General features: G+C 44.2%; 1 protein-coding gene across 1 annotated transcript; it reads right to left on the reverse strand.

Annotated features, from left to right (window-relative positions):
* Nucleotides 1-1,979: 1,979 nt before the first annotated feature.
* LOC140245864 (uncharacterized) lies at nt 1,980-10,599 on the reverse strand. Its single transcript, XM_072325351.1, has 2 exons — nt 7,554-10,599; nt 1,980-2,188 (listed from the first exon to the last, which is right to left on the reverse strand). Exons 1-2 carry the CDS (start codon nt 10,597-10,599, stop codon nt 1,980-1,982), a joined length of 3,255 nt encoding a protein of 1,084 aa, XP_072181452.1.
* Nucleotides 10,600-12,156: the final 1,557 nt, after the last annotated feature.

Genomic DNA, 12,156 nt, shown 5'->3' on the forward strand with positions numbered 1-12,156 from the left:
GCTATGCGGGGAATTCTGTTTGGCACTCCAGACTCTCTGAGCAAAGGAATTGTCATTGTTCAGAATTAACTACTCTCCATACTCAGATGCAAGCATCGCTTGAAATTATCATGCTAATGAGGGTGGAAAATAATTCTTTGTCTTGCGATGACTAGATAACGAAACCAAACTTCGTGTCGAAGTCATCTTCTGCTTTACGCAGAGCATTAGCTGATTTATTTTTTCTAGTCCCAAGTGACGAGAATGTAGATTTCTTTGTGGAAAGCATTAAAATCCCGAAATTTGGTTTCGTTGCCATATACAAGATTGGTGTATTTCCAAGGGCAGTAACCTTGTCAATCTTGTTCTGAGGAAAAAAAAAAACAACTGAAAATCATTTGCTGGGAATTAATATGAGAACCAAGGAAGGTCTCGACGTGCTTTGGGTTGAAACTGGATTTGTCGAAATCCTTACTGAAACTCTTTAAGGGTGACAAGTTGATCATAAAATTGGCTTTGTCAAGACACTCTTCTCTTGTGTGAGAAAGAATATGGATATCATCGAAATAGGTGATTGTTCTAATGCCACTACTCCTCACCGAGGCAAAGACAGGTTTCATAACTTTAAGGAAATTCTGCGGGGTCGAATTAAGGCCAGATGGAAGGCACTGAATTCTGGAATGCAGTAAAAATACTTATTTCCATTCGAAAGACTATGCTTGATGAACAAGGTGAACGGGTACCGATAAGTATGCACCCTTTGGAGGGGCAAATTAAGGCCGTAATCAAGCGAAACTGTTCCACTCTGAAGTGTTCGTATCTTACAAATTTGTTCAAGTTTTTCAAATTTATGATTGGACTTAGACCGCCAGTCTTTGGTAGCGCTAGAATAGAGTTGATACTCCATGTGAGGAATCACTCTAATACCAGCTTGCTTTGCGAGAATCTTCGGAGACAATTCTTCATGGGTTGCCTTTTCCTCCTCGGTAGAATGTACACTTTGTAGAGGAAAAATTTATTGGTATGGGGTTGAAATGAAATTATTGGTTTCATAGCCAAATATTGTGGCCAATATCCAAGGCTCGGGAATTATTTTGACCAGTCATCTTTGGAAAGCTTGAGATTTCCAGCACTGAACGATTCTGGACAGTACTCATTCTTTTTTTTTTTTTTTTTTTGCTGGCTTGCGTAGAGACATTCATGACCCACGATGTATGCTTATGTGACACTTGTCAATTTTTCTCAGATGTCTTTCTGAACAACTTTCTACCAAGTGGAATCGACTTGCTGCGCAAGTGTTGTTGAGAAGGGTTGAGAAGGGGTGTCAAGATACCTCGATGGTGCATGCTCAGATCATACGATAAGCAAAGCCCGGGAGTGTCAGGCCATCGATGGTGACATGAGTTGTTCAAATTCTCATTGTGTCAATTGCATAGATGATTATCCGTGCATGATCTGTGAATTTCAGAAAGGATTTATCTATGTGGTATAGAAGTCCCTTCACTACATTTTGTTGTAGAAGTTGGGAGCTCACAAGACCCAAGGCCTCGTGAAGGAGGATAGCCCAAATTTTGCTCTCGATTTTTGGTGTGAGAACTACTTGGGCATTCGATGGCAATTGAGCATTTGCTTCGCGATTTTATAGAGACTTACCTTCTGATGTGGCAGTGTGACTGCCTTCATTAGCAAATCAGCCAATTTTTAAATTTGGCCCAAATGAGATCAGAATTGCAGTTAAAATCAAATTTGGTACCAGGCTTTGAAAGAGTTTGGCTGTAAGGGCATGGCATCCGGATCAATTCGGTTGTCAAAATGACCATAACCACAAGGGCAGAGTCAAGGCCACCCATACAGGGCAACGCAATCAGTTTTGCCGGGAAGGAGGCTGACATGAGAATATCGTCGTCTGATGAGCTGCCGATGGGGATGGCTAGCTCGCTGAAGTCTTCGATGGGCGGGGCAGCGCCCCTGTCCCCGTGGACATGGCTCGCATGTCCGGACTAATCGCCGGGAGGAGAAGCTCTCCTGCACCAGCTGGCATGGCTCGCATGCCGTTTGTCATTACCACGGTGTGCCGCCGCCCTATCCATGAAGCGGGAGAGTATCTCGGTCTCTCTATAGAGAGCATAGTTGAGCTTCAAGGCGGCCTTCCATGCCCTGATCTCCCCGCGGGGATGGGGGCTGAGAGGTAGCGTCGTCTTCCCGATCACTAGACATTGGAGTTTGAGATGTATAATCAGGGAGGTGTCTCACCTCCCTGGTATGATTCACTGCCGTCACACTTGAAAAAGATGCTTACTGCTCACTGACACGGGTATTTATAGCCAACTGGGACTGCCTGGAATTTTTACCTACAGGGGTACTTTGAATTTCATTATGTGACTTCACTGCCTTAAACACCTGGGAAATGCTAACCTCTGAAGACTTATACGAGTATTACGTAATAGAATTTCTTCTGGTAATGTGCCAAGAATATTCAGTAGTATGGATACAAACTGTGCTTCCAACTGCTTTCTTGTACACTTTAATTACAGAAAAATGTCACAGGATATTCTTGCTTTTTTTTTCTTGACATGCTATACCACATGACTATCACAGGACAATACCACACAGCAGTACCACGCAGTAGTACCAACTGGAATAAAAAACAAAGCAAAAACAAAACAAAACACATATTCCAGAATCTCATTAATAGGTGAGTTATGCTGTGAATTATGACAATTGACTTAAGCAGTACTTAACCTGCACTATACTCCTACAGTATTACCTATTAAGTGGGAGTGCTGAGGTACAGCATGTGATACTTCATGTGGTATTTCTGTGGTATTCTTGTGGTAACACTGTGGTATTCCTGTGGTATTCCTGTGGTACAGATTTTTTGCATAGCTCATGAATATTCATAAAAAGCAACCTAAACTGTAGAAAATTCATATAATACTTCTAAATTCGAAGTATTTATGATGGGATTTCCTTTGAACTATTGTGTAATAATGTTATGTCATACCCAATGTCATAAATGTTGTTATGAAAAGGTAATTTCATATTCAATAACAGTGTTATCTAGTCAGTAACCGTGCCTTCATGCATTACAAATATTGATAGACCTGATGAATATGTCGTGACATATGTATTGACACATCTGATGACTATGTGGTGACTACCGCGATGTACTATGGTTGACTATGTGGTGTCTGCCACTGTGTGGTAGACTATGTGGTGAATACCATAGTGTGGTGGACTATGTGGTGACTACCACAGTGTGGTAGACTATGTGGTGACTATCACAGTGTGGTGGACTATGTGGTGAATACCATAATGTGGTGGATTATGTGGTGACTACCACAGTGTAATGGACTATGTGGTTATAACCCTGTGGTCACAGTGTGTGAGACTGTGGTTTGATTCACAGTGTATCTAATGTGTTTTGGACCATGTGGTAACGCTATGACGCTGTGTTTCACACTGTGGTAAATACACAGTGTTACCACACGTCCCAAAATCACATATTAAACACTTATTAAACACATGTGTTCGACACTGTGTTACACATTGTGTTCCACAATGTGTTCGACACTGTGTGCCACACTGTGTTGCACACTGTGTTACATAGTGCAATGAAACTGTGTTCTTTCCATAAGGGTGTGTCATAATTTTCTAGAGTTTCTATCGTCATGGTACTTACTGATATCAGTAACTGAACATGACATTCTTCACCATGGTACACCAAGTACACATTAATTCATCGAGTGAGACGAATAATATAGCAAATATTTGATGACAAGAGACCTGGAGGTCTCACCTGAGTATCGCAAGTTCACCTTCCATGCATTCTTACACACTCTTACCTGAGAACATTGGGAACTTGGGGCAGGGGCAGCTTTGAGAGCTGGTGGCATGGTGTCCATTTCCATATTCCATCGCACTGGCGAAAATACCTACCAATTATATTGTACTTTATAGAAGGTTGGACTATGCAGTTTATAAAAAGAAGAAAAAGAAAAATTGTGAAAGCTCTATCACTTCTGATTCTAGAGAATAATATTATTGAATTGTACTCTTTTAGGAGGATTAAGGTTGTTTTCAGCAAGAAGATGAAAAATAATGTACAAGTTAGGTCTGCATTTGGATCTGCAATGAACAGACTTAGAACTAAAGTCATCAATGTACAAACTCATGGTTTTAACTTTGCTCTTTCACTTCTGGTTCTAGAGAAGAGTATTTGCAAATATTCATCAATGTTGGGGGAGGGTTGAACCCTGTAGGGGGCCCCAAGGGGAGCATGGTGCCCAGTTGAATAAACTGAGATGTTAACCTTCTGGCATGTTACCTGTTAAGTTTGGTGAACATTCATCAAGGGGTTTTCAACAAGAAAAGATATTAACATGCACAATTTAAGTCCCCATTTGGACCCATTCCACCCCACTCCCCTGGGTCCAAAGGGGGAGGGGGACGCCCCTGATTTTGTTGCTATGAACAAACTTGAAACAACAGTCATCAATATTATTTACTGACACATTGTATTAGATTAGCGCAATCACTTCCGGTTCTAGAGAAAATCATTAAAGATTCCGTACTGGGGTGGGTTGGGCCCCTAGACCCACAAACCCGGTAAAGAATGGCACCCATTTGAAGGAATTGAGATTCTATCCCCCTCGGGATGCTACCTGCAAAGTTTAATGAAAAGTCATAATTGGTTTTCAAGAAGAAAGTGAAACTGTACAATTTAGGCCTCATTAGGAGCCCCCCCCCCACACCTGGGTGCCAAGGGGGGGGGGGGTATCTCTGATTCCGCCATAAACAAACTTGAAACTACAGTCATCAATGTGCTAAGTCATAGTATCAAATTAGCTCTATCACTTCTGGTTCGAGAGAAGATTATCGAAGATTCCTTAATTATGGTGGGGGGGGGGGGGGGGGCGCGCTGGGGACCGCCAGCTAGGGAATGGTGCCCATTCGAATAAATTGAGATCCTATCCCCCTAGGGATGCTACCTGCCAAGTTTTTGGTGAAAATTGGTTATGGGATTCTCAAGAAGAAGATTAAAATGTAAAAAGTTTACGCATGCACGACGCACGACGGACACCGGACGCCGGACGCCAGACGCCGGACGCCAGCTGAAGAGCGATTGCAATAGCTCACAGGAGCCTTCGGCCCAGGTGAGCTTAAGATGGAAGACAGTAAACAAAATATGGAATTTTACAGTTTCACGTGTTTTCGTTGAATTGTGTCATTGTTCGTAGCCACACTGAGATGTAAATTTTCAGAGGGTACTGTATGCCGTCAACTCAAAATTCGCTTATTTTCAATTCCGCGGAATAAATACATTTACTAGTGGAAAATACGGCGTGCATAAATATCAGCGTGTTTTTATTTTCGCGCTGGTTTCTTGTTGCGCGAAATACGGGAAAATTTCCACTTTTACAGATAGTCAACTTCTGATCGAGGTGAAGTTGCACTGTTACAATCTTAGATTGAATCCGTTCAGAATGCTATCCGAAAGAAAGATGTTATTGAAGATGTCGAATCAGCCCGATTCCTTGCCTAATTGCAGTTTCTGATGCTGGTGAGTCTAGACCAGCTTTATATTTCTGCACGTCTGAACAAGTACACCTTAAAGGGGTCGTATAGCTTTGGTTGAGACTTAACATCAGGTTTTTATCATTTTTTGGTGAGATAGTGAGAAACCTCTTATGAAATCTGAAAGAGCATGTAATTCCAAGAGGGATTCAATGTTATTTGATGAAAATTGGTTTTGAAATGGCCAAGATATCCGAAACAGAGTGATCCCAAGAAATTATGGGACCCACCTCTTACTATGATCGTTTTGTTTTACTTTGTTTTTGGATGTTTCAGCTATTCCAAACTCGATTTTCATCAAATGAATGTTGAATTCCTCTTAAAATGGTATGCTCTGTACCATTTCATAAGTGTTTTCTTGGTATCTAGCAAAAAAATTAAAATCAAATTTTCATCTCCACCAATACTGTACTGTCCCTTTAACGCAATTGCCTATAAATTGCACTGCTTTCGCACTGTAAGTCTCAACCTTAGGGCATCCACTGTCCATAAGAGTTTTTTACATTCAATAGCTTCTTAAATAGAAAGAAAACCAACGAGAGCTTGTTTACAGTAATACGTTGCGGGAATACTACGCATTTATTTTTTCTTACAATTATGGACATCAAAATCTAAATCAGTGGAAATGGAAGAACGCTGAAATAAGCAAGTACATCTATTTTGAAATATTGAATATGATCTATATACATTGGTACTCTGAAGCTGAGTCAGCATTATGTTCTACTAACATCTTGACTAAGCATGTATTTCCACACTGTGTACTTTGAATTTGATTCTATATTCGTTCATGAAACTGTCAATGCACCTGACCAGTACAATGACAACATACGATAGGACAATTATAGCACTATAATTCCTAAAATAACAGTATAATATTTTCAAGGGAAACTCTTTTGACATCTAAAATACCCTACTAGTTACTTGTCCTACCTTGCGATTGTTACAACGGAAATAGTTGGGAATAATTTGCTACTCATTGTAGACGGGTAACCTTTACATATTGTAAACACCTAGAACCACATATCATACCGAAACACCAGACACTTGTTCTATAGCCATGATAGCAGAAAAGATAAAACATAATCTCGTATACTTTGTACTTCACGATTTTCACTTTCATACGTATCACACTGATTAACATTGGTGTACTAATGGTAAAAGAAATGTGAGTAACGAACCCCGTGATTTCTCCGAGCACATTTCAAAGATGAATAAGAGTAACCCGTAGACACAATGTTTTTAAATTGGCTAGAGTTTTGATTTTTTATTTTGATTTTATTTCTGAATTTCTTTTTCATATATAAATGAAATACAAAGTCAATTGAACAAACTAATTGAGCACAGTAAAATCTGAATCGGACAGTTAAAAGAAATAAATGATTAATTCAAATATTCAACGTTTTTTCCCTGACACAATGCAAAATAAAAATAAAAATAATTTTGTGCGTACATAAATATAATATGCATACATAAGTTACAGTATATCTCTTGTTCAAAGACAAATTAGGCAATTCTAGATGAGATAATAAACGGAAAGATGTTAATTCCGCAAATGCCACAGGTCGTCAGCAGCACACCAGGGATCACCAGTGTTTCGGCCATTTAAGTGCTGTACACCTACCCCTGGCTGGCCGGTGCTGCGTTGGGATCCCCTTGACAGCACCCCCATGGCATTTCAAAGAAAAGAAAAGAAAAGAAAAGAAAAGAAAAGAAAAAAAAAGAAAAAAAGAAAAAAAAAAAAGCTTGGCATCAATCACCTCTCCTCACTCCCGAAACACTCTCTCTACACCCCCCTATTCCCACCACCCCCCCCCAAGCCTTCCCTACTATCCATGCAGATCCTGTCTCTGCTGCCCCACAAATTCTCCTGATCCACCTTTCCCCGTCCCTACCACCTATTCCCATCCCTCTGACCCACCTCCTTACCGATCGACCAGCATATCCCCTGCACCCCACCTCTACAGTATGCACCTCCGCTCTCCACCCCATTTTCTCACACTCCTCCCTCAACTCAGCATACCTATCCAACTTTCTTTCCCTTGCCTCATCCATCCTTGTCTCCCATGGCACAGTCAGCTCCACCATTGCTAACCTGTGCACAGACCTAGCTACCAGCACCATGTCCGGCCGAAGGGCAGTTACTACCACCTCCTCTGGCACTGTACGGTTTCCCTCATCCACCCGCACCTCCCAATCATCCCCCGCTGCTAAGATTCCCCCACCATCATCCCTCTGACCCTTCCTTCTCACACTGCATCTCACACCCTCCTTCACAAACCGGATTCCCCTCACCCTAGGAGGCCCATTCTTCTTCCTTACCTCCACTGCCATCCTCGCCACCTCCGCCATCTCCTTCAACACTTGGTTATGCCTCCATGTATAGGCCTGTAATAGACCTCCACATGCTGACGAAATGTGCTCTAGTGAGCCCTTCGCCCTGTTACAGACCCTGCATCCACCATCCTCCACAATGCCCCATCTCTGAAGATTTACTGGAGACGGCAAAACATCAAAGGTGGAACTGATCATGAAGCGCACAGCTCCAGAGGACATTGACCAAAGGTCATTCCATGACACCTTCCTCTGCTCCACCCCTTCCCATCGGGTCCATGCTCCCTGCACTCCCTGCTGTACAGCCTTGGCAAAGCGGTACTCCTCCTCCTTCTCCTTAACCGCCTCCACCACCAACTCCCTCCTACCCTTCCTGCCTTGCTTGCTGTACCATCTAACACCCTCATGAAACCCGACCCCTTTCCGACCCACCTGAACCGCACCCTGCATCTCCTTCCACTTTGCCATTGCCACTGCCTCGTCCGCAGCCTCCTCCGCCCTCCACTTCCTCCCTGTGCGGATCGGTGGCCTAACTCCTGCTATTACCTGGTCCTTTGACTCCCTCATCATCATCACTAGCCTAACCTTGCCAGCTTTAAACTCCTCCACCACTGACGTCATAGGAAATTGCAACCTGCCTGATCTGCAAAAGAATGCCAGATCTGTAAGCATTCTTGGAACGCCTAACCACTTCCGGTAGTACGAGTTCATCTTCTGCTGCATCCTCTCAACCCTGGACACTGCCACCTCGTACACCTGCAGTTGCCACATGATCCGTGGTAGCAAGCCAAACTGGCAGCACCACACCTTCGCATTCCCAGGGATGAGTGTCCTGTCCACCCTCTTCAACCACTCCACCACTTTCTCATAGATCTGAACTCCTCGGTGCCTGTCATTCAACTTGCCCTCATACCACCGCCCAAGGCTCTTTACCCCCTGCTCAGTGACCTGAGGGATATCTTCTCCCCCAATCTGAAAACTCCTTGCGACCACCTTCCCCTTTCGCACTGACACTGAGCGGCTCTTCTTGGCCTTGAACTTCAACCGTGTCCAGGCCACCAACTCCTCTAACCTATGGAGGCCATCTTTGACCTGGGTCTCGTTGCCAGACACGATTGTGAGATCATCCATGAAAGCCCTAATCGACGGCACAACCACATCTGCAGCCAGCATCAACCCCTCAATTCTCGGGGCCACACACCGGGTTAACACTTCCATCCCAAGGACAAACAGCAGCGGCGAGACTGGACACCCCATGGGGATGCCAATTTCTAGCGCTTGCCATTCTGTTGTGTAAGTCTGGGTCGTGAATCTCATCCTGAACTGGCTGTAGTAGCTCTGCACCATCTCCCGGATCACCCTAGGGACCCAGAAAAACTCAAGAGCAAAGCTGAGATACCTGTGAGGAACTGATCCATATGCATTTGCAAGATCCAACCAGATGACATCCACATCCTCCTTCTCACGTTTGCACCTCTGGATTGACTCCCAAATCATCTGGACATGCTCCGTGCACCCAGGGAAACCTGGTATCCCTGCCTTCTGTATAGAGGTGTCCACAAACTTGTTCTTCATGACAAATGCTGACAACCGCCTCGCTAAGACACTAAAGAGGATCTTACCATCCACGTTGAGAAGCGAAATCGGTCTAAACTGGCCAATGCCTTTGGCATCCCTCTCCTTTGGGATATATACCCCTTCTGCCACACACCAGCTGACTGGAACAATCCGCTCCCGCCATAGCACCCTTAGGATCCGCCACAGCACCCTTCGGACACGAGGACAGTACTTGAACAGCTTGTAGGACAAGCCATTCTGCCCAGCTGCACTGCCAGCTCGGGCCTTTTTAACCACGGCTTCAACCTCCCACAACTTCAACTCACTCAAGTCAAAACTGACCTCTGGCTCCTGTGGCCTCAATAGCCCCGCCATCCCAGTAAAAGGCTCCTCTCTCCTTCCATCACAGTATGTGGCCTTCAGATGCCTCTCGAGCTCTTCCTTCGACACCTCCAAACTTCCTGAAACCCCTTCCTCAAACAACCTCTTCGTGAACCTGTGCGGATTCTTATAGAACTCCCTCCTCTCCCTCCTCTCCCTCCTCCTCCTCCTCCGCTTCCTACACTGATATTCGGCCCTCCTAACATCCGCATACCTCTTCTTCAGGTCCTCATACAGACCCTTCAGACTAGCCCTTTCTCCGTCTGCCTGCCTCCACCTACGCCGCAAGCTCTTCTTCTCCGCCCTCAATTGGGCCATCAACCGCTGTCTCCTCGACCCTGATTTTCCAAAATCCCCCTCTACATTCCCCCCACCTCTACTACCCACAGGCTTTATCCCAAACTCTTCTGCACAAGCCCCATAACACAACCCCTCAAACATACGCATCTTCTTTTCAACACTCCCAGCCAATTCCACTTTCAAAACTCCCGCAAGCTTGATGTCAAAAAGCTCCCACTTATCACTTCTCGCCGGTGGCCAAGCAATCGGCTCCTTCCGCTCAAACACAGCATGTAGAGCATGCTGAGGGTCTCCGGCTCTGTGGTCTGAAACCTGACTGGGACCTCCCACTGTCTCACCCAGCTCAGTGCTGGTGCAGTCATGCCCTACTGCCACTCTTCCACAGCTCGTTCTTGCTCTGTGAACTGCCACACCTCTCTTCCCCTTGAACCTCCTCCCGCATCCCGCACACACACCCTCTTGATCTTTGTTCATTGTCGTGAGTCAAAGTACCCGCCCTTTCAGAATCCAGTATGGATTCTTATTCAGCATGACTCAATGCGAAAAAGCGGATGAGGCGGGTGAGTAGCCTTTCAGTCAAGTGGGCACACACTCACCAATAGGGGTGAAAACCCCTCCCACTGCCACCCCTCAGCCCTGGCGCACAGCCCTACGCCGCAAATGGGCCACACTTAAAACCGGTAACTCTGAGGGGCCGGTTATTTGCTTGCCATAGCCATCAGGGTAGCCTTCCCTGATGCCCCACCTATCCGGGGTGTCACTGCTCTATTCGCAGTCGTCACCTGGCCTCTCCCAAGCGTCTCAAAAACAAGATAATAAACGGAAAGATGTTAATTCCGCAAATGCCACGGGTCGTCAGCAGCACACCAGGGATCACCAGTGTTTCGGCCATTTAAGTGCTGTACACCTACCCCTGGCTGGCCGGTGCTGCGTTGGGATCCCCTTGACAGCACCCCCATGGCATTTCAAAGAAAAGAAAAGAAAAGAAAAGAAAAGAAAAGAAAAGAAAAAAAAAAGAAAAAAAGAAAAAAAAAGCTTGGCATCAATCACTCCCGAAACACTCTCTCTACACCCCCCTATTCCCACCACCTCCCCAAGCCTTCCCTACTATCCATGCAGATCCTGTCTCTGCTGCCCCACAAATTCTCCTGATCCACCTTTCCCCGTCCCTACCACCTATTCCCATCCCTCTGACCCACCTCCTTACCGATCGACCAGCATATCCCCTGCACCCCACCTCTACAGTATGCACTTCCGCTCTCCACCCCCTTTTCTGTACAGAAATTCAGGAGACCATCATCATAAGCAAACGCTTGACGAGGACAATGGCCTCAGAAATGATTGTCTAAACGATACAACATTGTATTTTGATGCATCTTGTCATATTACGTTTAACATGTTTTATTGCAACGTCCGGCGGTGCAAGTGAAATTGGTTAAGACAATACTAATACAAAAAAAAAATGTTTGTTTAAAAGAAAATGTTTAAGTCGTGATATATATATATATATATATATACATATAGTATACTAAGTATATATACACATACATATATGTATACAAAGTATATAATATATATATATATATATAATGCATAATTGTGCATGACGTCGTGAATGTATTGTATATATAACATTGATCAAAGTTATAATTGCAAGCACAACACAAACCGAAATAAAAGATACAGTTGTGTACGAAACTTACTTATCATGAAGTGCGCGTTTCAACACGACCATGACCGCAAGCAAGAGAAGAAACCCGATCGGAATAATTATGACCAAGGCCAAGGCCCAGGACGGCAACTGCTTCTTCCTGTCATCATCTACATCAGAATATTCCATATATAAAATAGAAAGAACAATGTGTAAGAAAAAGAGCACAATCTACGTGATTAGAGGCAAACATGCGACTTTCCTCTTCCCCCTACCAATGCCGTTACGATTTATTTTGCATCAATCAGCTGGTCGAAATGTACATTGTGAAATCTAGCGGTAGACACACACTATTATAAACTACATTCGGGCTATTGTAT

The sequence above is a fragment of the Diadema setosum genome, unplaced genomic scaffold (assembly GCF_964275005.1).
Source record: "Diadema setosum unplaced genomic scaffold, eeDiaSeto1 scaffold_47, whole genome shotgun sequence".
NCBI lineage: Eukaryota > Metazoa > Echinodermata > Echinoidea > Diadematoida > Diadematidae > Diadema > Diadema setosum.

What these genes read in the sequence shown, in the direction of transcription:
- LOC140245864 (XM_072325351.1), bottom strand. Translation starts at nt 10,599, where the DNA reads ATGAACAAAGATCAAGAGGGTGTGTGTGCGGGATGCGGGAGGAGGTTC. An exon ending in TGCTGAGTTGAGGGAGGAGT is followed by an intron (nt 2,189 to 7,553) that starts GTGAGAAAATGG and finishes TCCAATGTCTAG; the next exon opens with TGATCGGGAAGACGACGCTA.